Source organism: Drosophila persimilis, unplaced genomic scaffold, assembly GCF_003286085.1.
Source record: "Drosophila persimilis strain 14011-0111.01,24,50 unplaced genomic scaffold, DperRS2 tig00000676-arrow-arrow-pilon, whole genome shotgun sequence".
NCBI classification, from domain to species: domain Eukaryota; kingdom Metazoa; phylum Arthropoda; class Insecta; order Diptera; family Drosophilidae; genus Drosophila; species Drosophila persimilis.
Window position 1 is genome coordinate 818,903 of NW_020825332.1, and position 21,787 is coordinate 840,689.

The 21,787-nt window shown below is 48.6% G+C and overlaps 3 protein-coding genes across 3 annotated transcripts in view; 2 read left to right on the top strand and 1 right to left on the bottom strand.

The window, feature by feature from the left end:
* The window catches only part of LOC6599796, a 28,053-nt gene extending 26,477 nt beyond the window's left edge, over positions 1-1,576 (top strand). Inside the window, exons 2-4 of the mRNA XM_002024930.2 lie at positions 956-1,114; positions 1,174-1,356; positions 1,415-1,576. Of these exons, the coding sequence (XP_002024966.2) occupies positions 956-1,114; positions 1,174-1,356; positions 1,415-1,576 (504 nt within the window). The remainder of the gene's footprint in view (positions 1-955; positions 1,115-1,173; positions 1,357-1,414) is intronic.
* Positions 1,577-16,234: 14,658 nt separating this feature from the next.
* Positions 16,235-17,023, bottom strand: LOC113566338 (the record flags this gene model as incomplete). Its single annotated transcript, XM_026991583.1, has 3 exons — positions 16,235-16,687; positions 16,844-16,848; positions 16,921-17,023. Coding segments are annotated over 3 exons (561 nt in total), but the record flags the coding sequence as incomplete, so codon positions are not given.
* A 3,331-nt stretch (positions 17,024-20,354) lies between these two features.
* LOC6599880 (retinin) overlaps positions 20,355-21,787 on the top strand; it is a 93,327-nt gene continuing 91,894 nt past the window's right edge. Inside the window, exon 1 of the mRNA XM_026991654.1 lies at positions 20,355-20,437. The gene's annotated coding sequence lies outside the window, so the exon portion shown is untranslated. The remainder of the gene's footprint in view (positions 20,438-21,787) is intronic.

Sequence of the window (21,787 nt, forward strand, 5' to 3'; positions counted from 1 at the left end):
CGACAGAGAGGGGGTTCTTCTTGGTTCATTAACTGCGACCAAGTTTTAATCAGATTTGTGCGTGAAGTTCGCCACTAACCTGAGGAGGACTCCAGCGACAAGAAATGGGTGGGATTTTGGGGGCAGGCAGGCAGGCAGTCAGGCAGTCAGGCAGGCACGAAGCCACTTCTCTCTCTGAGAAGTTTCCAGCCATATTTTTTAATGGGAAAATTCAAACAGAACTCCACTGTCCACGAGGAAAGAACTGTGTGTTTCCGAACCCGTTTCCAGCAGACATCGCCGTTCCATCGTTTCATCTGCGGAAGCGTGGCCCCTATAAACCATATTCTTTTCGTTCCTTTTGCTGTTTTTTGCTGCTTTTTGCTGCTTTTTGCTGCCTTTTGCGTCTCGCGGATTTCTTCTTGCAGCAGCCGCAGCAGCAGACAAATTTATGAGCGTTAAGTGAAGGCCAATAAAATTGTGGACGTTTTTTCCGTCTGGACTTGTTTTCTGGCCACAACTTGAGGCCGTCTCTTCCGCTGGAACATTAATTTTACGATGGGTTTCCAGTTCTTTCGAGATTTTTTGTTGTTTCTGATTCTGTTTCTGTCTCTGCCCGTGCCCATGCCTGTGCCCCGAAAGACTAATGGATTTTAGTGTTTTGGGCTTCCAATGTTCCACAAATTAAAACAGAATTATAATTAAATACTCCCACCGCCCACGAGAGGGCTCATTATCGATCGCTTATCGAGTGGGAGTGGGAGTGCGGGTGGGGGTGGGGGTGGGGGTGGGAGTGGATTCAGTTGGATAAAGGCCATGGTTCACCTGTGACTAGCCTCAGTGCTCGACTGGAAACAACATGTGGAAGTTATCTGCGATTGCTGGCACTTTCCTAATGGTAAACAAATGGTTGAAGGTTAAAGGTAACAAAAAGCTAGTAGAACCCCCCACTAAAAGGCCCCATACCATTCCACAGTGCGCGGTGGCACATGTGACATTCACGAACCTCAAGTGCCAGATGATTGACCGGCGGTTCGGGCTGTTTGAAATGTGCCGGATCAAGGCAGTGAATCGAACCCACAAATATATGGATATCTACGCAAAGATCTACAAGTTGCCCGTGGATAATATAACTGTAAGCCTCTACACGATAGATCTGCCAGAATCGAATGCATTTTTTGTTTTTGTTTGCAGTGCCAAATCCTTCCCATGCGTCATGATCATGGCTATAGGCCGTTCTTCATGAACCTGACCTTTGATTTCTGTGGGTTTTTCAGGAGTCTAAGGACCGAGCATGGCATCAGGGAGATCCTGCTCCAAGAACTCTTCCAGACGGTCAAGCAGTTCACGAACCTGAACCACTCGTGTCCCTACAATGTGAGTGATCGATGGACCAAGAGGAGCGATAGCTATGACTCGTTTGTGTGTATTCCAGCACGATTTGGTGATCTCCAAAATGTGGACCGGCAATCTGGAGACGCGATTCCTGCGGTATATTCCCTTGCCCCAAGGGGACTACAGCCTCTCCTTCTACTGGTTCACCGTCGGCGTTCATCGAGCGACTGTCCGAGTGTACTTTAGGCTAACCGGCGGCTAATTATGAACAATTGTCATTATGGCTGGATCAGCGATCATGGGCGGTGGTGAGACCATCATCATTTCGATACGATCTCTGCTTTCCAGAACTGTAAATGGCTTGATTCGTTAAAATATATACACCGCAACATCAGAAACGTTTATGCCACAACGAGTCAGAGGCGCCGCCGATCAATAGTTCGCAATGGACGGACTGCTCTGTGTATGGATTCTGTTGGGTGCTCTAACGGTAAACCTTTAAAGGAAAGCAAGTGTCTGGGAAGAGTCTATTATTGGTGCCTTTTGTTGTAGACGACCCACGCACATGTGACCTTTACGAACCTCAAGTGCGAGATGGCTGATAGAACATTCGGGGATGTCATGTGCCGCATCAAGGCAGTGAATCGCACCCACAAGTATATGGAGCTCAGGGCTCAACTGTTCAAGCTTCCATTGGAAAATATCACAGTGAGTTCCAGGAGACAGGAGACAGGAGAGAGGACCTATTGATCCTGAGATCCCTCTTACAGTTCAACCTAAAGCTTATGCGCTACAATCATGGCTACAAAGTGTTCTTCATTGACGTCAACGTCGATGCCTGCAAGTTCCTGGCGAGCCCCCGGAACCCCATCGTTCGCTCCTTCTACAATATCTTTAAGAAAAACTCGAACGTAAACCACACATGTCCCTACAATGTGAGTATTCTGTGATTGATTGAGAGAGAGAGATCCTAAAGCCGAAGATCGTTCCAGCACGATGTGATTGTCGACAAATTGTTTACCGGGAATCTGGAGGCGGATTTCGCCAAATATGTTCCTATGGTCAATGGCGACTATGCCTTCTTCACGGAGTGGTATACGAACAAAATACATCGCGCCTCTCTGAAGGTATATTTCAGTTTATCAGGATCAAAAGTTGATTGATCAATCAGCGCGCTCAATCAGTCATAAAATCGTCGGCTATTTATTTGTTTCCTCTTTTTTTTTTTTTTTTTTCTTCCAAGCCTCATTAAAGCGTTTAAACACCGAAAATGATGTTTGATTCTAGATTTAAATATCATAATAAGTGTCGTCTTTGTTCGGGTATGATGATTTCTAAAGAAAGGGCGTGAAAATATCCGGAAAATCCGGAAAAGATCAAAGGCTTGTTTTAACTTCAAAAGAATGCGAATATTGTGGCATTACTATCCCCTAATACCACTAGTTCTTAAGCCCACTGTGCTGTACTCTCCTGGCCGAGAGCGCATAGAATAAGAGAGCGAAAAAAGAGAAGAATACAACTGAGAAGGATACGAGTTTTGGAGCCAGCGAGCAAGGAAAACAGACTCAAGTTCCAGACTACGTTATGGAAATAATTAATAATGCTCTGAAGTAGCATTTCCATTTATGATCCAATCAGGTCTAAAACATTGCTAGAAGCCGTTCCAAACAAGCCTCTTCCTTCAGGTTTATCGTTTGTGAAGTACCTTTGAGGATCGATCTAAAAGATTCACAGAATCTCCCAACATTTTGCCATCAATTATGGTGGTTTTTGATATCTTAATGTCGCGCCACGTGACCCGCGACCTTCGAAACTCCCATTCAAAGCAATTTCCCTTTAAACTGGACAAATATAGTTCTGCATCACATTTCAATCGAGCGGAATCAGTGGAGTAGAAATCTACTGTAAAAACTCCATAATTATATGATTATGGTCCATTCCGTTCGATATAATCTTTAACCAGAGGATTGCCCTGTAATAATTCCGCCGGAAAATCGCATTAAAGACCTTTAATAGCCCCACCATTCGATTTGGATGCGGATTGTTGGACGATCTAATGGGTCTATTGTCTCTAAAAGGTATTATTAATGGAGTGAATCGATGATCCGCAGCGCAGTTTCGTCCAAAATGTGGAGGCTGCCGGTGTTCGTTCTATGGATAGCTCTGCAATCGGTAATCGTATGGACATGCCTGGAATGGACCAATAAAAAGGGGATATCCTTTCTCTTTAGACAAGTTTCAGTCACGTGACATTCACGAACCTGAAATGCAGCTCATTAGATGATAAATTCATGGAGTTTGCCACGTGCCAGATCAAGGCTGTCAATCGATCGCACAAGTACTTGGATATATACACGAAGATGCATCAGTTGCCCATAAAAACGGCCTGGGTGAGCGCTTTCTGTCGCGATGAGTGAGGATCTATATCCGGCGGATCTCTTTTTTAGGTGAAAGTGAAGTTCATGAAGTTCGATAATGGATACAAGCCCTTCTTCATCGACCTCTCCTATGATGCCTGCAAGTTCATGAGGAATAAAAAGAAGCATCCGATTGCGTTAATGTTCTTTCGATCGTTTGTGAACAACACGAACCTCAATCACACCTGTCCCTACGATGTGAGTAGATAGACCCAAGACCCGTGGCCTCTATATGGACCGTTCTACCACAAATAGCATGACATTTTCGTGGACAAACTCTATACCGGAGAACTGGAGACGGAATTCAGTCGCCTCATCCCCATTCCCAGCGGGGACTACGCCATCTTCACCGAATGGAGCTCCGAGAACACCACACGCTGTACCGTTCGCCTCTATATGAAGATATTCCAAAAATAGAGATCTGTTGTACTTCAATTGTGGAATTGTTTTCTTTGTTGTTTTTTTTTTTTTTTGTGCGTGCAAGTAAAGATCAATATAAAGATAACAATCGATAGTATGTGCCGCAGCCCTGCTCCCAGCTCAGCTGAAAAGCCAAGCTAGCTCTCTCGCTCGCACTGCATGCTTTTCCCATAGAAAAAGTCGAGTGTCTAAAGCCCAACAAGATGATCGGCGGTACAGAAATCACAGAAACAAGTGAAAGAACAGAATCGATACAAATTAATCGATTATTAATCGGAAAGATAAAGTTCCAGAAGGAAGTTCATAGATAAATCGTAAACAATCGCCAGCTATCGATAGACATCGATTGTTCATAGGAAAGATGGAGTCCTAGTTCCTTTCCATCCCAAAAACTAAAGGGTATTCCTCCTCCCATCAGATACAGTACATATTTCATCATGGAAGTGCATTTTTCTGTCATATTTTTGCCTCAGGAATCCCAAATGTTCTTCCAGGAATTTCCATAATTCCGCCAAAACACCAAATAATTCATCAAAAAATCAGTCCAGAACTCAAGGACACGTCGTGCCTTTGTGTGTGTGTGGGGGGAGGCAGGAAGGTGGGGCAGGTCGCAGAGAGTCCATTAATAATAAATTAAACATATTCCCTGACATGCCCCATGGCATGGATCTCTACCTTTCTACCTTTGTGCCCCTCGAACCGTTCGTTCGTTCGCTCGTTCGTTCGTCTGGTTCTTAAATGGTTTCTGCTGCTGTTGTTGTTGTTGTTGGCTGCTCCCCTAATGACCTAGAAATACAAATTCCAGTCCTCCGTGCATGCCCCCACGTATGGAGCACCTCTCCCTGTTGCCGCCTCTGCCTGTTCTACCGATTAGTGAAATCCCCGGACTGCCGCCAAGGCTGCCTTGGCTGCTTGGCTGCTTGGCTGTTCGGCTGCTGGCAAGTCATTCAGCAGACGGTAGACGGTAGACGGCAGACGCTGAAGCAACTGAAACGGAAGCTAATCGCTTCACTAAGTTCCTTGGGAGTCCCCCCAATCCCCCGACCCCATCTTCTGGGGATTGCGTAACATATATCTACAGATACAGATACAGATACAGATACACATCTACAGATACAGATACTCAACAGATGACTCTGACTCTGACGCTGGTCAAGGTGGAAGCGCTTTGTGGCTTTGACTGTTTGTCTGTCGGATTATAAATGATTCTCCCATTAATTCCCAACCAAATGCCAGAGACAGACAAACGGAAAGACAGGCAGACAGGTGGAGGGACGGACGGACGAATGGAGGTGGGGAACAGACATTAACATTAACATTTAACAGGTAGATAGGTCCGGTAGTCTGGCATTCAAACATTCGACAGACAGACAGACAGACGGACAGACAGACAGACAGAAGTGAACAATCAATATCATTTGATTACATTGATAACGTTTATACGGACGGATATACGGGTGTACGGGTATACGGGCACAGACGGGCCTGTCCCTTCGTTTCGTTATCGAACTTCGCCTCGATATCCATGGATGGATGGACGGTTCGACGGGTGGATGGATGGGGCTTTCGTCATTCGAATGCCGACTGTCTAGACGAGTGGCTCCATAAAAACGTATTTTCGCCTCACGCCACACAGCGCCACAGAGAGCCACGAAAAAGGGGAACACCGAAACGGGTCTATGGGCTGAGGCTTTGAGAAGTGTTGCTATCTATCTATTTAACAGATATGTATCTATAAAATATGCAAAATGCAGCCAAAAATTTGTGTAAAAAGTAGGTTCCCATTGAGATACTGTCTGGACTTGTTTAGAATTGGTTTGAGATGGACATCGTTTCAAGAGAATGACTTAAGGGAAACACCTCTGCCGCTGCTTTGCCAAAACTATGCCTAAGAAGAGACAGCTGATTGACAGCTGATTGAAGAAAGCCAGAGATTCGCGTTGACGGCAGGAGATTTCTGTGGGTTCGGCAATCCATTAGCGGCGAAAGAAGTCTCCCGAGTCGAGCTCGAACAGCTGATGCATGCTCCAAAGCAACCCTGTGTGTCTTTTTTGTTAACCCGAAGTCGAGGAACCGGTCCTTGAGGAGTCTTCCGTTTGAATCGAAGCCAGAACCAAACCAGAACCCATATTATATATCTTCCAACTTGGGTAAACGTTCTATACTTAAAAGTATCTTTTTTTTAGAGTATTCCAAATTCGTAGCCAGAAAATATCGCCATCTTTTTGTTTTTAATTTATTTTTGGCGCAAGTTTTGTTTTGTTTTATTTTTCGGCTGTCGATTTGAATAAGTTTTGAATGAACGACGCGGCGCGACGCGACGCGGCGTCTGACGCTGCAACGTCCGAGGGAATGACGCGAATCGATACCCAGACAGACAGAACGAAGAAGCCACGAAGATCTGAGGCCCCGCCGAATGCCGCCTGGCGACAGTTGCAACGTGCAGCAGGATGTGTCCAGTGTCCAGCGTCCAGTGTCCTGTGTCCAGGACGAGTACGAGTACGAGAGTCCCCTCCGATAATAAAGACAATCCATTCTTTTTGTTGTTGTTGTTTATTAAACGCCGATGAAATGAAGCGAAAACTGATTCGCCGATGCCGTTGCCGGTGCCTCTTCCTTTTGCATGGCCAAAGCGATTTGCTGGACATGGCATTAAGGAGGGGCGGCAGGGGCCTCCATTTCCACCTTCTACCTTCTTCCACATGTAAGTGCAACACCGCTGCAACGTGCAACGAGCAACGTGCAACGCTGGCGGCAACTACAAAAGCAGCTGCGAGGACGGACGACAGACGACAACGTTTCGAGTATCAGACGCGGAGGAGCGGCCACTGATAGCAACTGGAGCGGCAACACAACACGGCGCAAAGAACAGAACAGCACAGAGCAGAGCACACGTCTCGACCAGGCTGATACCGTGCAATTCCGATGGCTTTTTCTAGGGAACTCTGCGACAGGAAAGAGTGCGCTCTGAACTGATTCCCAGCACAGGGTATCGCAGAGGTAAGACAGGGGGCTGCCACGGCGGCGGCTTCATCAAGAGATTGCCCCAAAGAACTGACACACGCATCGAGTGAACGAGTGAACGAATGAACGAATGAACGAATGTCGCCTTTTGGCTTTTGAAGTTGCTGCTGGTTGCTGGCGGCTGCTGCCGTCTTTTTGGGGCGGAGAGAAGTTTCGAATTGCAAGGCAAATGAGATGGAGACACCGTAGAAGCCACAGCCACAGCCAGAGCCAGAGCCACAGCCGCAGCGACAAACAAAAAGCCCATGCCACACCCCCTGCCGACACAGACCTCGTGCCCCCCTTTCAGGTGTCTGTTAATTGCATTAAAATGTTTGTAATTGCAATGCAGTCAGAGCAGCGGGGATTGCCTTCGCCTTCCTTTCTCTTATCCAAGAGAATCTCCAAGTGGCGAAGGGAGGCAGGAAGCCAGAGAGAGAGAGACGACTGCCGCGAGTGAGACATGCCACAAGCTGTCGTCGGGGCCAAAAATGCCATAGATGCCGCCAAAGTCGTGTAACTATAATTGCCATAATAACATAATATCTTTGGGGCACCGCCACTTGCAACAGCGGCAACAGCGGCAGCTGCAACAACAAAAAGCCAGCCCTGCTGGCAAATAAGGTGTCGAGAGACATATTCTCCTAGTCCCTGGCCCCTCGCCCCATCGCCCCATCGCCCCATCGCCCCATCGCCCCCTCGGGCACCTCTCCTACTCCGAATATGGCGACAAAATGCCGACTGAGAGGACAGACGATTGTCCCTTGATTGTCTCTCAGTGGATGGATCTCTGAACCGAACCATGGACCCATGGCCATGGGTCTCTGCCTCTGGAGGCGACCGACCGACCGACTCCACTGTGGACTCTCTGTGTCTCTGTGCGGAGGTGACATTTTTCTCATGCCCAACGAAGCGAACAACGAAATGCAGTTGATGGAGCGCCGTCGCTGGAGAGTGGAGAGTGGATAGTGGCAGGGTCTTGCCACAGAGCCGGTGATTGAAGGACAGTGGTTCGAATGACATTCAAGGCTTTAGTGGCCCTGGAAGAAGTACTTATCGGAATGGAAGAGACGTACCTTCAAGGGAACTGCAAAGTACAAAGATCCACAATGAAGGAGCTTGAAATGAACTAGTTCTTTGGTTCCAGAGATCCAAAAAGAGAACCAAAGAGTACTGAAGGGTTCTGTTCAATTCCAAACCAATTTCTATGGATCTTGGCACATGGATGGGATGCACATGGACAGTTTTCCTTGATATGCCTATAAAATATTACTATCCAAGAGAACTACCTGCCAGCGGAGCTCTCCATCCAAGAAACCATCCATAAAATGAACGTGTATCTCCAGTATAGATGGAAGATTATGGTTAAAGATGATTCTTAAGAATCTAGATATCCTAGATCTTGGAAGCTGCTTCGGTTATCAGCACAAATCCTCAGCATAGCTTGAGATTCTATCATGCAAGCATATTTAGAGGGAGATTCGATAGATCGCAGGTGATTTGGAGGTCAATGAATGGTATAGCGATAAATCGATATCCGATCAATTATATCTTTTGTGTGAATACAACCGAAAATCATATATTTTGGGTCTTTATCTATCTCTGTCGAAGCTCAGGTTATCTTCGGTTATAGAGGGGGTGGCTGAATCTGCATCTGTCAGATATGTATCTATATCTTTCGGTCTATATAGTGCAATGTATCTGTAGACCTAGAGCCACTGTGCAGAGCAGAGAGAAATTGTGCTGGTGATTTCATGGGCTGACTTTTCCGCATGTTTGCGCCTGACTCTGTCGCTCTCTCTCTCTCTCTCTCTCTATGCATATTCGCCCTTTCTCTCTCCTTCTCGGTGTCTTTTGTGTCCATTTGGGTTCTGTGCGGCATTTAGTTGTGTGTCGTGCCCCTCGCCATCGCCCTCGCCCTCGCTCACGTTCACGTTTCACATTCACTATCTGTGACTGCAGTTGTCTTCGTCTCGTGTCTCATGTCTCATGTCTCATGGCTCCCCCTTGCCACATGCCCCCGCCAGTCCGTCTGCCTTGTTTGTCAAACAGCAGCAGCGGCGGCGGCGACGGCGGCGGCAGCACAGAAAAACAGTTAAATGCCATTTTACCAGTTAAAATCGGAATCAAAGCGAAAACAATGACACAGTAGAGAGAGCAGAGAGCTTTAACAGAGCATTCACTCAGCCAGAGAGAGAGAGAGAGTCACAGCAGAGAGAGCGAGAGAGAGGGATGGACTCTGCTGCAGTCGGTGGGGCAGTGGCAGAGGCAGTGGCAGAGGCAGAGCCAGCAGCAGCAGCAAGTGAAGCAAGCGACAGGCAACGCCAGAAACGGCAGAAAAAAAAATCGTCTAGACACAGACTAGACTCCATAAAAATAATTATTATCGGTTGCAATTTCTGTTGCTGCTGCTGCTGCTGCTGCCTCAGACCGTGCCCCCTGCGCCCCTGTGGAAAGTCCATCGTTCGTCTCGTTCCACTGTCCGTTGTACGGAGCTCCACTGTCCGACTGTCCGACTGTCCGGCTGTCCGACTGTCCGTTTCATCTGCTTCACATTACACGAGTTTCAGTTTCGAGCTGGAGCCGGGAGCCGGCAGAAGGCAGATGCCAGCTGCCAGATGGAGATGGAGATGGAGATGGAGTTCTATGTGCATTCTACGGCTCTCCGCATCTCTCACGCCCCATGCCACCGACGCATCGGTTCACCCATTCAAAAGTTGATTCTTTGTTAGGGAATGGATTGCTGCTGCTTGCCACAGACGACCACTACTTGGCAGTCCCTCCCCGGCCCTCTGTCAAGGGAGAGGAGAGAGGACGGGCTCTTCCGATCCAGCAGCAGCATCAGAATCATCACGGGAGGATGCTGCTGCTGCTGCAATGGAAATGAAATGAAACGAAGACGGAAACGCGATGCAAACGCAGACATCCGCTGCAGACGGAATTGAATATTTAACACCAAATCTCCACGAGAGAATGTGTGGCAAATTGCCTTGGATATCCCATTGCACGAATGGCAGGGAGTGGCAGGGAGTGGCAGGAGTGGCAGGAACGGAGGAGGAGCTTCTGGGACTCCCATGGGAGACTTATTCTTCTTTTTCTTGTGGCAGAGCTTCGGGGGCAGAGATCACAAAGGATGGGGCACGATTGCAGATGGAAGATTCAAGAGGGAACTGTGCTGCCTGATGGACTGATTTGCGACTTTTCTGACTCTGTTCGAGTAAATGTAATAATATACCGAACCATATATCCTCCATGTACTCGAAATTCGATAGATTCTCGATAGTTTCTACCGATAGAAACTGTTTGGTAAGGATTGAAGAGCATAACCCAAGTGGAACTCGATTTAAATAGAGTTTTAGTTGAAAATATCATCTTATGGTAGTCCTTTCATGCGATTGGGTATACTTTTCGAATATTTGGGAGTACTGGGGAATATCTTAGAGAATATCGAGGGGAATGGAACGAAAGGCAAGGTGTTTCTTGGCCTTGGGTTCTTGAAAACTTCAAATTCTCCTTCCTTTCAGTCTGTATTCTATACTCTTCTCTCTTCTGTTCTCTAGCCATATATATCCTGGAGATCCTTGGTCATCTTCAAGGACTCCTTCGTCCACTAACTGCGGATATCCATTGCTATGTTTCCTCTGATTGCCGCTGCCCAAAAAACACAGAAAACCAAAGCCAACACACAATTTACAGGTAAACCCCATGTGCCGCATGCCGCATGCCACATGCCACATGCCAGCCCCCACTTATCCTGGAGGCAATTTGCGGATGGTGCCAGACTGCATAGAGCTGAGGGTTTGAATAGAGGTGTTTTCGAATACAATTCTAGGCCATAATTACATTTATTGCAATACAAAAGCGCAGTCGCCCAGCGGAGGGGCAGTGGCGGTGGCGGTGGCGGTGGCAACATGCATTGACAGATGGACAGAGGGACAGGGAGGGCGAGTGAATGAGTGATAGAGAGAGGGACATGTCCGCCTCGGACATGTCGTCACGCATCGATGGCCAGGCATGCAGGCAGGCGGGCAAGAGTGCGGGGTCCTTCATGGATATGGAGCAAAGGAATGGAATACACGGCAGACACACAGAGCCAGAGCCAGAGCCAGAGACAGAGACAGAGACGATAATTGCCACAATTTGCTTGTTGCGTGAATGAAAGGAGGGGCAGGGCAGGGCAGCGCGGCGCAGAGAGCCCTGGAACAAGGGGCATGTTTGCTACATCGTCCGATCCAGAAGGGTGCAAAAAAGGACAACTTCCGTTGGCTGGCCTGGACACGCGGACACATGTGCGTGTGTATAGATTGTATATATATCGTATACGAGTACCAGACTCGTATAAGCACTTTTTTTTTTCGTAGGGTCCCCGCCGCCTTGTGTCATATTTGAGGTGAGCGTAAAGCCACTCAACGCCGCCATAAATCAACTGCACTCTGATCTAAGGCTGTCTGTCAGTCGTCAGTCGAGAGTCCGTACCTCCGTGCCCCCGTGCCCCCGTACGCCCGTACACCCGTATCCCCTCCAGAAAAACGGACAAGAACGAGCCTTGAATACTCTAAAAGAACTGATTCTGAAGGCTAAATGTGGAACGTATGTGGATACCAGGTGGTTCTATCCTTCCATCAAGGATTTGATCAACCAATTCGGTTTAAAATGTGGAGTACTGTAGAAGGGAGCACAGTTCATGGAAATATAAAGTTATAAAAAGAAGAAAATGCTCGCGGCCTGGCCAAAGAGAATGCCAGAGAACCCACAAACAATATGCATGTCGTGTGCATGACTAAGCACAATGCTGGCTATAGAAGGACCCCATACAGGGGTCGAGCCTTGGTGGATCCATCGGAAGGAAAGGGTATTGCAACCCGCGACAGATACAACTTTTGTCCATAACTTTCCAGACGACAAACAGACAACATCGTCGTCGCTCGTCGCTCGTTGTCGGTTGTCGGTTGTCGGTTGTCGTTGATGCGAATGTCGATGTCGATTTGGATATGTCTGGTCTTTGGGTCTGGTTCTGGTTCTGGTTCTGGTTCTGGGTCTCTGGTACTCTGGCAAATGTTTCTCACACGCAGAGAGAGAGAGAGAGAGAGAGAAGGGTGAGGGAGAAACCATGGAGAATTTCCAGGTCGCCTGATGTCTGCCTCCGACTCTGCCCCTGTGCCTCCTTTTTGTTGTGTCGAAGAGAATGCACCTGAGCTTTAGGGTTCGAAGCGACTCCGACTTCGACTTTGACTTGTGTCTAGACATCGCAGACGGTGCAAAGAAAAAAAAAAAAGACGAAAAACGAAAAAAAAGAAAAGGAAACAACAGGAAACGCCAGACCAGACCCCTTTGACAGCTCAAACAACGACTGAATGAAACGAGCCGCCGCCGCCGCCGTCGCCGCCACCGCCGCCGCTGCTGACAACAGCAACAATTGCAACGCAACAGTGCAGCAGCAGCAGCAGCAGTGCAACAATGGGGCACGGCACCCATCGACTGGCGGCATGGAAAGGCAAGGAAAGGAAAGGACTGACTGGAAAGATATTGGGCAAACATCGGAGGAAGATGTCCGATGTCCAATGTCCGATATCTCCCTCTCTCCCTCTCTCTCCCTCTCCCTCTCTCAGCTGTCAATAATATCTCTGGGCTGTGCTGTCAATGGGTTGTCTGTCGTCTCCGCTTCGCTTCTCTCATCTGTGCCCCCCCCCTTTGCCCTTTGGCCCCTTCCTCTTTTGTTGCATTCTTCTTTTGATTATTTTATTTCTATTTGTCATATGTCTGAGATCTGAGATCCCTTTCTTTCCTTCGGTCGTGGTCCTTCCGCTGCAGCTGTGTGTCGAAAGAGTCTATTGAACTTTTGTTTTTTAATGAAAGTCGGAGGAAATATAGCTCCTAAAATATAGAACAATTGTCGGAAAGTGTGCCCCTACTTTCCAGGAAGCAAGAAGAAAGGCAGGAGACTCCCAAATATTTGGGATGCAGAATCATAGCAGCCCTCGACTCTCGGGGAGTTCTAAACTAAATCTTGTATCCCCCGCCCACCCACCTTTAGTTCGTGGATCCTTGGGGTCCTCTGCTTTCGGGCCTTTGGAATGAGTGGAAAGATTTTCCAGTTCCTTAAAACTATGATTTGAATAATTAGAAACATTGTTTGCCAAATTTGTACCTTCTGTCTTCTGCCTCTATTAGCCAAGTCTCCAAAGGAGTCTGCCCCCCCCTCCGTCCCCCCCCCCCGGGCCCCTTGGGGACTCAATTGTAATCCGTTTACAGAAATTAAGCTGCTAAATGAGTTAAAACCAAGGCGGAACGTGGAGATATGAGGGGGCATAGAAGGCACAGAGGGAGGACACACACACACACACACACACGCACACACACATAGGTAGTATCTTCAGGACTGTGCATCATGCCTGCCTGCCTGCCTCTCGTGGTCTCTCCTGTGTGCCACCCTTCGGTGGCTTGTGGTATACGGAATATCCACTGGATTTTGGCAGCCATTTAGTCCGACTTGATGCCCCCCCCCTTTGCCCCCCTTTGCACTGTTGTTGCCCCGTTGTTGCCCCGCTGTCTGTTGTGCCCCGTAGTTGTGTTTAATTATTCAAAACCATGTCATGTCTCTGTATAATTTTATGCATTGGCCAATGCGAGCGCCATGCCATGCCACGATGACGATGATGACGATGACGATGACGATGATGATGACGCCTACACACAACGAAGAGTCTCGATACAGCAGTAGTAATGCCAGCGGAGGCAGCAGAGGCAGTAGAGGTGGAAACAGCAGACAGCTGACACCGAAACTACAGCTACAACTATCATTGGAGTGGAGTGGAGTGGAGGGACGGACGGACAGCGCCACATGTGGCACGGCAACGGCAACGGCAACGGCAACCGCAAGAGGCAGCGCTGCACTGTGGCAAAGAGAGAGCCAGCGCTGGCTGCCTCGCTGCTGCCTCGCTGCTGCCTGTTGGCATACCAGACAGTCTGACGCTGTTGGAGCCCACGAATATGGGGCCCCAGTTCCCATCCCAGGCGACACCCCCCTCCCCTCCCCTCCCCGCCCCTCCTCTGCCTCCCCTGTCCGTTGGTTTGGTGGCCAGATCTTGTGGTGCTGTCTGGACGACTACAACGACAACGTCGACAGACGACAGACGGACTGACAGACGGGCGGACAGACGGACGGACGGACAGACGGACAGACGACCGACGACCACTGTCTGTGGCAGACCGAGACTATCGAAAACTCGAAATTTATTCGTTGGAAAAAGTTGATTTCTGTGTTTTTTGTTGTTTTTGTGCTTTTGTTTTTTGTTATTTCCATCGGAGGGTATCAAATAGAATGGCAGGGTATGCTCGAACTCCTAGAACGTGACGAAATCGATCCATGAATCCATCCTGAAAGGAAGGAGGTGCTCGGGGAAGCTCTCGCTTTCATTCTCTTCCTCCCGAAATCTCTTTCTAGGGTATTTTTCAGGTCTATTCTGCTCCTTCTCTCTCCCTTCCTCTCGGTCTCTCCGTCTGTCTGTTGTTTTTACCATCGTTGTTCGCTTTATTCTTATTTTTGCGTTGAATTGCAAAAAAGCAAAGCACCGAAAAGAAAATAAATAATAAAAAGAATGGGAGAGAGAGAGAGAGAGAGGGAGAGGGTGAGAGATGCCCACGAAAATTATGTTAACCAGCCAGCAGCTGTGTTAAAAGTCCCCACATCATATCATATCCATAAGCCATCCTCCAGCCTCCCCCCTCTGTCCTGATTCCCCCCCTATGCCCATTCCTCCATTCCCTGCCTCTCCACAGCACTGCCATATCGTCGCATAAGGCATTCAAATGTTCAGATATGATGCTCCTCCTCCTCCTCCGCCTCCTTCTCCTCCTCCTCCTCCGCCTCCTCCTCCTCCTCCGCCTCCTCCTCTGGCTGCTGCTGCAGAACATTGCAATACAATTGCTGTCTCTCTCTCTATCTCTCTCCTTTCTCTCCGTCTCTTGTGTGGCTACAATCGTTGCATGAAATTGTGAAAAATGTTATGTTGGCCAAAGGTTTTCCTTTGCTTTTTGAATGTTTTTTTTATGTCTCTGACAGGTGGAACGATATTCGGTGGATTTTTGGGTGATATTTATATGCGGCAGATCTGCCATAGGGCCACCATTGTGGGGAATATCTCTCGTTAAATTTGTGGAGTTTCTAGCCAGTAAATATATCACATATCACGGAATAAACTATGTACTTCGAATCGAATCGGATCTACAGTGCTTCCCGAGCATTTTTTACGACCAGTTGAAGAAAAATCGACCCAATAATTCGAGTTTTCACTCAATCCAGTGGCCCAGATCTGAATCCCATTGAAAATCGATGGGCTCTGGATAAAAAACATCGGATAAGTACGAGTCTGCAGCAAAGGGATTGGGTGAGTCTTTGGGAGCGCGTGAGGTCGGAGTGGCGCCTGATACCTTCCAAGCACCTACTAAATTTAGTCGAGAGTATGCCAATACTTATTCGGCCCTTGCCTTTGGGAAAAAAATTTTAAAAAAATTATTAAAGTACAAAAATTTTGAAACGTGCAAAAGTTGGAAAAGTTGAAATCTCTTAAGGAAAAGGATCTCTTTGAATTGAAATTATTGTCTTTTTTCATTCTCACTAAATTAAAGAATCTTTGAACAAAAAAATCACAAGGATTTATGCATGTTTAAAGATTTTACAGGCGCCTGAAGTGAAACGTGATAAACATGTATCTACAGAGACATTTTTGTGTAATTTGTACACCTTTAGCAGAGATACATTTCTGTTTACCCCATAGATCTGTTTACTATTTATTACAGTCCTATCTATTGCTGGAATGCTTTGATATTTCCCGGTCTATAATTCTTGGTAAGGGAGCTTTTAGAGGATCTCATATATCATTCCACAGAACTGCTGTAAAGATATCTTTCAGGCAGCATTCAGCTCCCCTTTCTGAGGGTTTACCCCAACCATCTCGACTGTAGTCTTAGGAAAGGAATCTCTTTGAAACTGTGTGGAAAAGTGGAGACTCCTCCTCAGAGAGGGAGATTCCTCTCTATCGAGCAGATTTGTATTGTATTTGTAGCAACATATAGATTACCTACTCACCGTATTTCTGCCAAAAGGTATCGCTATCCAGCGGCAGCTCCTCCGCCTGCTCCTCCGCGAGAGTTTTCGACTTTGATTTGGATTCGGAATCGCTTGGGGCAACGGCGATCGAGTCCTCTTCATAGACTTCTGTGTAAAGTATGAACTCGAGCCGAGGTGTGGCAGCGGTTGTTGTGGAGGCTGCCGTTGCAAGCAGGCGTTGCAGTTGCTGCTGCGGTGTCAAAGGTGATGCAGTGGTCGCTGTTTGGATTGTATCACGTTTAAAAATACGAGGCTGCCGAGGAGTTGTTGCTGCCCCGGGCCCGGGCACGGGCACATGTGATGGCAATGTTGTTGTTGATGATGCTGCCTGCTGCTGCTGCTGCTGCTGCTGCAACAATGTAGCACGTTGATTAATTTGATATGGCAAGAGCATAGACGACGCGGGCGATACGCGGGACGCAGACGCGGAGGCGACACCACCGCCAGTCGAGTGCGACGCGTCGCGACGACAACGACGACAACGACAACAACGACAGCAACGACAGCAACGATGATGCAGATGCAGATGCAGATGCAGATGATGATGAGGCCAGGAACAGGCCAAGGGAGGAGAATGGACTGTGGCTGTGCCACCAGGGGGGGCAGGCACGCAAGGGGCACGACAACGACAACGACTACGACTGCGAGTACGCGTACGCGTACGCGTATGGGGACTTAAGTGGCAATCCGCACTCGATGCTGGTAATTTATTTTGCAAATTTGTGCCAACAACAAGATGCTGCTCCTCCTGCTGCTCCTCCTGCTGCTCCTCCTCCTGCACCTCCCTCTCGTTCCGGCGCTCCTCCTTCTTGTTGTTTTGGGGCAAGAGTTTGCCCAGAATTAAATTTAACTTACGCGTATTATTATTTGCACTATTTACACTGAAAAAAACCTCAACAGCACTACTATTTACAACACTCGTGTGCCTCTTCTTTTGCTTCTGCTTCTGCTTCTGCTGCTGCTGCTGTGGCACTTCTTCGCTTTCGGCGGCGCCTCTTCCAGCACTCGGTTCTGGTGGATACGGAGACGGAAACGGATACGGAAACGGATTCAATATCGAATGCCGTATCGAATGGGGGCATGTCAGACACTTGTTGCCGCTTTCCTGCTTCCGCTGCTGCTGCTGCTGGTGCTGCCCCTTTCCCTGCTGGGCTTGTTGCTGTTGCACTCTGGACGCCCACAAGTATGCAACACTCTGGTGCTGCTGCTGGTGCTGCTGCTGGTGCTGCACGTGGCCGTGCCGCCTCTGCTGCATTGGCACCGCGAGGGCTTGGGCTGGGGCTGGAGCTGCTGCCGGCTGGAGAAGCGTTAGTGTGGATAGCAGGCAAACCACAGTGCACCACCGCACCACCGATGTGCACCACAATGTGCAGCGGGCCCCCGCGGCGCCACTGGCTGCATGCGTGGGGGCCACAGCGTCGTCCGGCGGTTGCGATCGGATTGTTTACGCCCCCTCGTCCTTGGCCGCAATCCTGTCGCCGACTACCATTTTGTCATCGATAACACGCGCACAACCAATCGATTTATCGCCGGGCCCCGCCACCAGGTTACAGCTGCAACGAAAGAGAGGAGAACGATGAAAGAAATTGCAGCAAATACGCCTTCAATTTACAGTCAAAAAAGTTTCCATTTCCCATCCGCTAATTGTTTGTTCCTTGTTCCTTGAGGAATTTCTCTCAGTGTTCGCTTTTCTCTTTTTTTTGTGCTGTCTGCTGTGTGGTCGCCCACTTTTCCTGCTGTTGTTTCTGTTTTTCTTTCTTTGTTTTCGTCGTCTGTCCTTGTTGCAAAGATTCTTCCGTCCTTACATGGCCTCCCCACCCCCCGTCCCCCAATAGACGAAAATATACCTCGCGAGTGCGTGAGTGAGTCATGAAATAGAAAGAGAGAGAGAGGGAGAGAAGGAGGGAGAGTCATCGCGCCTCGTGGGGCATAAATAACCCCAAAGAAGAAGGCACACAACAATGGGTGTGTGTGTGTGTGTGCTTGTTGCATGTTGCACGTTGCACGTTGCGTATGCGTTATATTTTGCACAAATTTATGTTGCACTTCTTTTTCGACTTCATTTTTATTATCATCTGAGGCAGGGGCAAGACCACAGCGGGGCAGGCATCTAATTTTAAAGCAGATACGATAAAGGGGGAGGGGGTGGGGCAGGTGCACTGCACTTAAAGCAGGCGGCGGGAGGGGGGGGGGGATAGGTAAAAGGTAGCGCCCAAGAGAGAGAGAGAGAGGCAGAGCAGTCCCGGGTCCCCTTCCAGGGGGGAGAGGGGGATGGGGGCATGGAGACATTATCTGCAATTCAGGACAGGACCCCCCCCCCCCCCCCCCCTGCCTCCGTGCCTCTCCCCCTCTGTCTGGTTCATTTAATATGCGGCATTCTGCTGTTTTTGTTGTTTTTGTTGTTGTTGTTGATGAGGAGATCGTTTCATAGTCTGCTGTGGTGTCTGGCTGTGCTGCTGCTTCCTTCTGATAAAACTGCCACACAATGTTGCACCCCAATGTGTCAGAGACAGATTGATGCCACAGACAACAACAAGATGGATCCCTGTTAATGCATTCATCCGAACGGCGGGCAGGGGCCGAAAGGGGAGCGGTAGGATGCATCATCCCCACAATCCCATTCTCATCATCATCGCTGTCTGATGATTTCTGTTGTTGTTTTGCCTCTTCGCTCTTCGCTCTCCCTCCCTCCCTCTTCCTCTCTCTCTCTCTATCTCTTTATTGAAATTCCTTTCAAGTGTCTGATGATCATCATCCTCTGCTGCTCCACCTCCTTCCTCCTGATGATGATCTCTCCTTCAGGAGACAGACGCTCATAATCATTAACGGCCTTTTGCTTTTGCGTCTCTCTTTCCCTCCAAACAGACAGAGACAGAAGCACCAGACAGACAGAGACAGAAGACAGAAGACGGAAGACGGACGGACAGCAGCCGCAGGGTATATTCCATAGAAGGAAAGCCACAGCCTAAGCCAGAGACTGGCTCAGACTTGGGTCAAAGGGTGACCCAAAGAGTGAAAGAGAGCAAAGCATAAGTGAAGCGGGAAAGCTGCCTTACCTTCCATCGAATATACCTTGGACAGACTGAAAAAAAACACACTCCTCTCGACTCTACTCCGACGGCTACTGTTCCCGTCTCTCCCTCTCCCTCTCGCTCTCCCTCTCGCTCTCCCTCTTTCCGTTTCTTTTGTTGTTTCTTTGATTGCCCTCCACTCCACTCCCCTCCCCCTTCAGACCCTCCCCGAGAGACCTTAAGTCGAAATTTATGTTTGCCATAAAAAAAAGAACCCCACAATCCCCGATTCTTCCAGTTATAATTAATAAAAAAAAAATGCAAAATAAAGCCCACAAAAAAGAGCAATAAAAAGAAAAGAAGAGGCCCAGAAATGCGGCCTTAAAGTGCTGACAAGTGCTCCCCCGTTTCTCCAGAGGGCAGAGGGCTCTTAAGAGTTTCTTGCTTCTGCAACAACAAAAATGTGAGTCAAGATCATTTTTTGTTGAATGTTTTTATGCCCCGATTTTGTGGCCAAAGTTTATAGGGGGCGGGGGGGCCTTGAAGAAAATGGCATTCAATTCTTAATCCTGTTCGGAGATAAATGATATTTTCCACCCGCTTCTCTAAGCCCCCCCCCCCCCCATCTCTGTTCCATTGGAGCCATCAAATTTCCCCTAAAACGAACGCAAACAAAAACAAAAACAAAGACAAGAGAGAGAAGAGAGACCCGAGAACATGCGAATTTCTCATCTAATTCGAACACATTCCAGTTTATTTTTAAAGAAAACGCTAAATTCCTCATTTATTTTGGTTTCGAACAACAAAAAAACAAAAAAAAACAACCATCTATGCCGCAAAGGAGGGGTTGTGGTGTTGTGGTGGGGAAGGTAACAGGGGGGAGGGTTAGCGTTGGGTGGCGCGGGGTGTAAGCCCAGGAATTCCGATCGGACCGGCTGTTATCGATAAACGCGCAAAAAGGGAGCAAAAAGCGAACATTGGCATTTGGCAGATAAGATCAGATCAGATCGGATCGGATCGGATCGGAACGGATCGGAGTATATATCCGCTATCTATATATCGGATCGGTGGTCGTGTCTGTGGCTGTGTGCGAGACGATACATACCAGAAAACGCTCGAACGCTCGATTTGACATTGAGAAAACGTAAATTGTAGGAATTCCGGTACGCTCGATCGTTGGAGAAGCCTCCTCCTCCTCCTGCTGAAATACTCCGTTGTGCCGCTCTCTCGCTCTCCCGCTCTCCCGCTCTCTCTCTCTCTTTCTATCACTCACTCACGCACGACTATCGATTGATACGCTGCTTATCGCTCGATACACAAATCAGAAATTGGAATTTCACACATGACACGCAAGTATTTTCACTCTCTCTCGCTCTCTCGCTCACGCTCTCTCTCTCTCTCTCTCTCGCTCTCGTCTTCTGCTGCTTCTTGTGTACCGTTACCGGCCAGGCTAGCGCCCTCTGTCGTCTGTTGGGCCACACTAGAGACAAACTCCCACACAAAAAAGGAGAACTGGAAAAAAAAGTATCAACTGTCGAGAGAGAGCTGGTCACACGACATTCAACCGGTTATCTCTCTCTCTCTCTCTCTCTCTCTCTCTGTCGCTCGCTCGCTCGTTCGTTCTTTGAGGAGGAATCAAATATTCCAAGATAGATAATGCCCGTTCCGTTACCGTTACCGTCCTCCGATCTAGCCGCAGACCTGCGCTGAACTGAACTAAATGGATTTTTTGTCATGGGATCGGATCGGATCGTCTGCCTAACATAAAAACTGCCATGCCATGCCATGCCATCCCATCCCATCCCATCCCATGCCACGCCACGCCGTGCCATGCCATGCCCCATGCCCGTTTGTCTCCAATATTTCACACATTTTGCCGCACACTCGGCCGACTGAGGCGTCTATATGTATAGAGAACGGATCCCTATTCTATGCCGCCCCTATGTCCAATGGGAGAGAGAGAGGAACAGTCTGGCGAGCAAGGCATCGGCTACAGGAGGGGGGGGCGGGGGCCTGAGGGGGACTCCGACGCGGCGACAGGCGTGTGTCGCGTTGCCGCGCCGCACCGTGCCCTGCCTTTTATTTTCACCGCTCATTTTGTTGTTGTTCTCAAGATTTTTGCAAGCAACGAACAAAAAAAAAAAAAAAAACCGAAATTATTTTTGTACTTAAAAATAAATTGAAAAGCATTTTCTTCATCTGTTTTTCGGGATGCCCTTCTTGGCGGGCAGGGTATCGCGATTTTGTGGAGCGCTTCGCATCGGATCGTAGATCGTGGGAATCGTCCTGTCCGCAAAGGGTATCCGGCCATCGGGGGGAGGGGGCGGCTCTGTGGCACGGCGAAAACAACAACGGCCGCATGAAAATCGAGCGTGAAGCGTGCTGCATGCCCCCCGCCGCGCCCCGCCCCGCCCTACACGCTCCTTTTTGCCCGATCCACAGCCAGGTCTCCACTCCATACTCTCCACACGGCAAAGGGCCAGGGCCAAAAGGAGGATCTTCGAGGGCTTTCT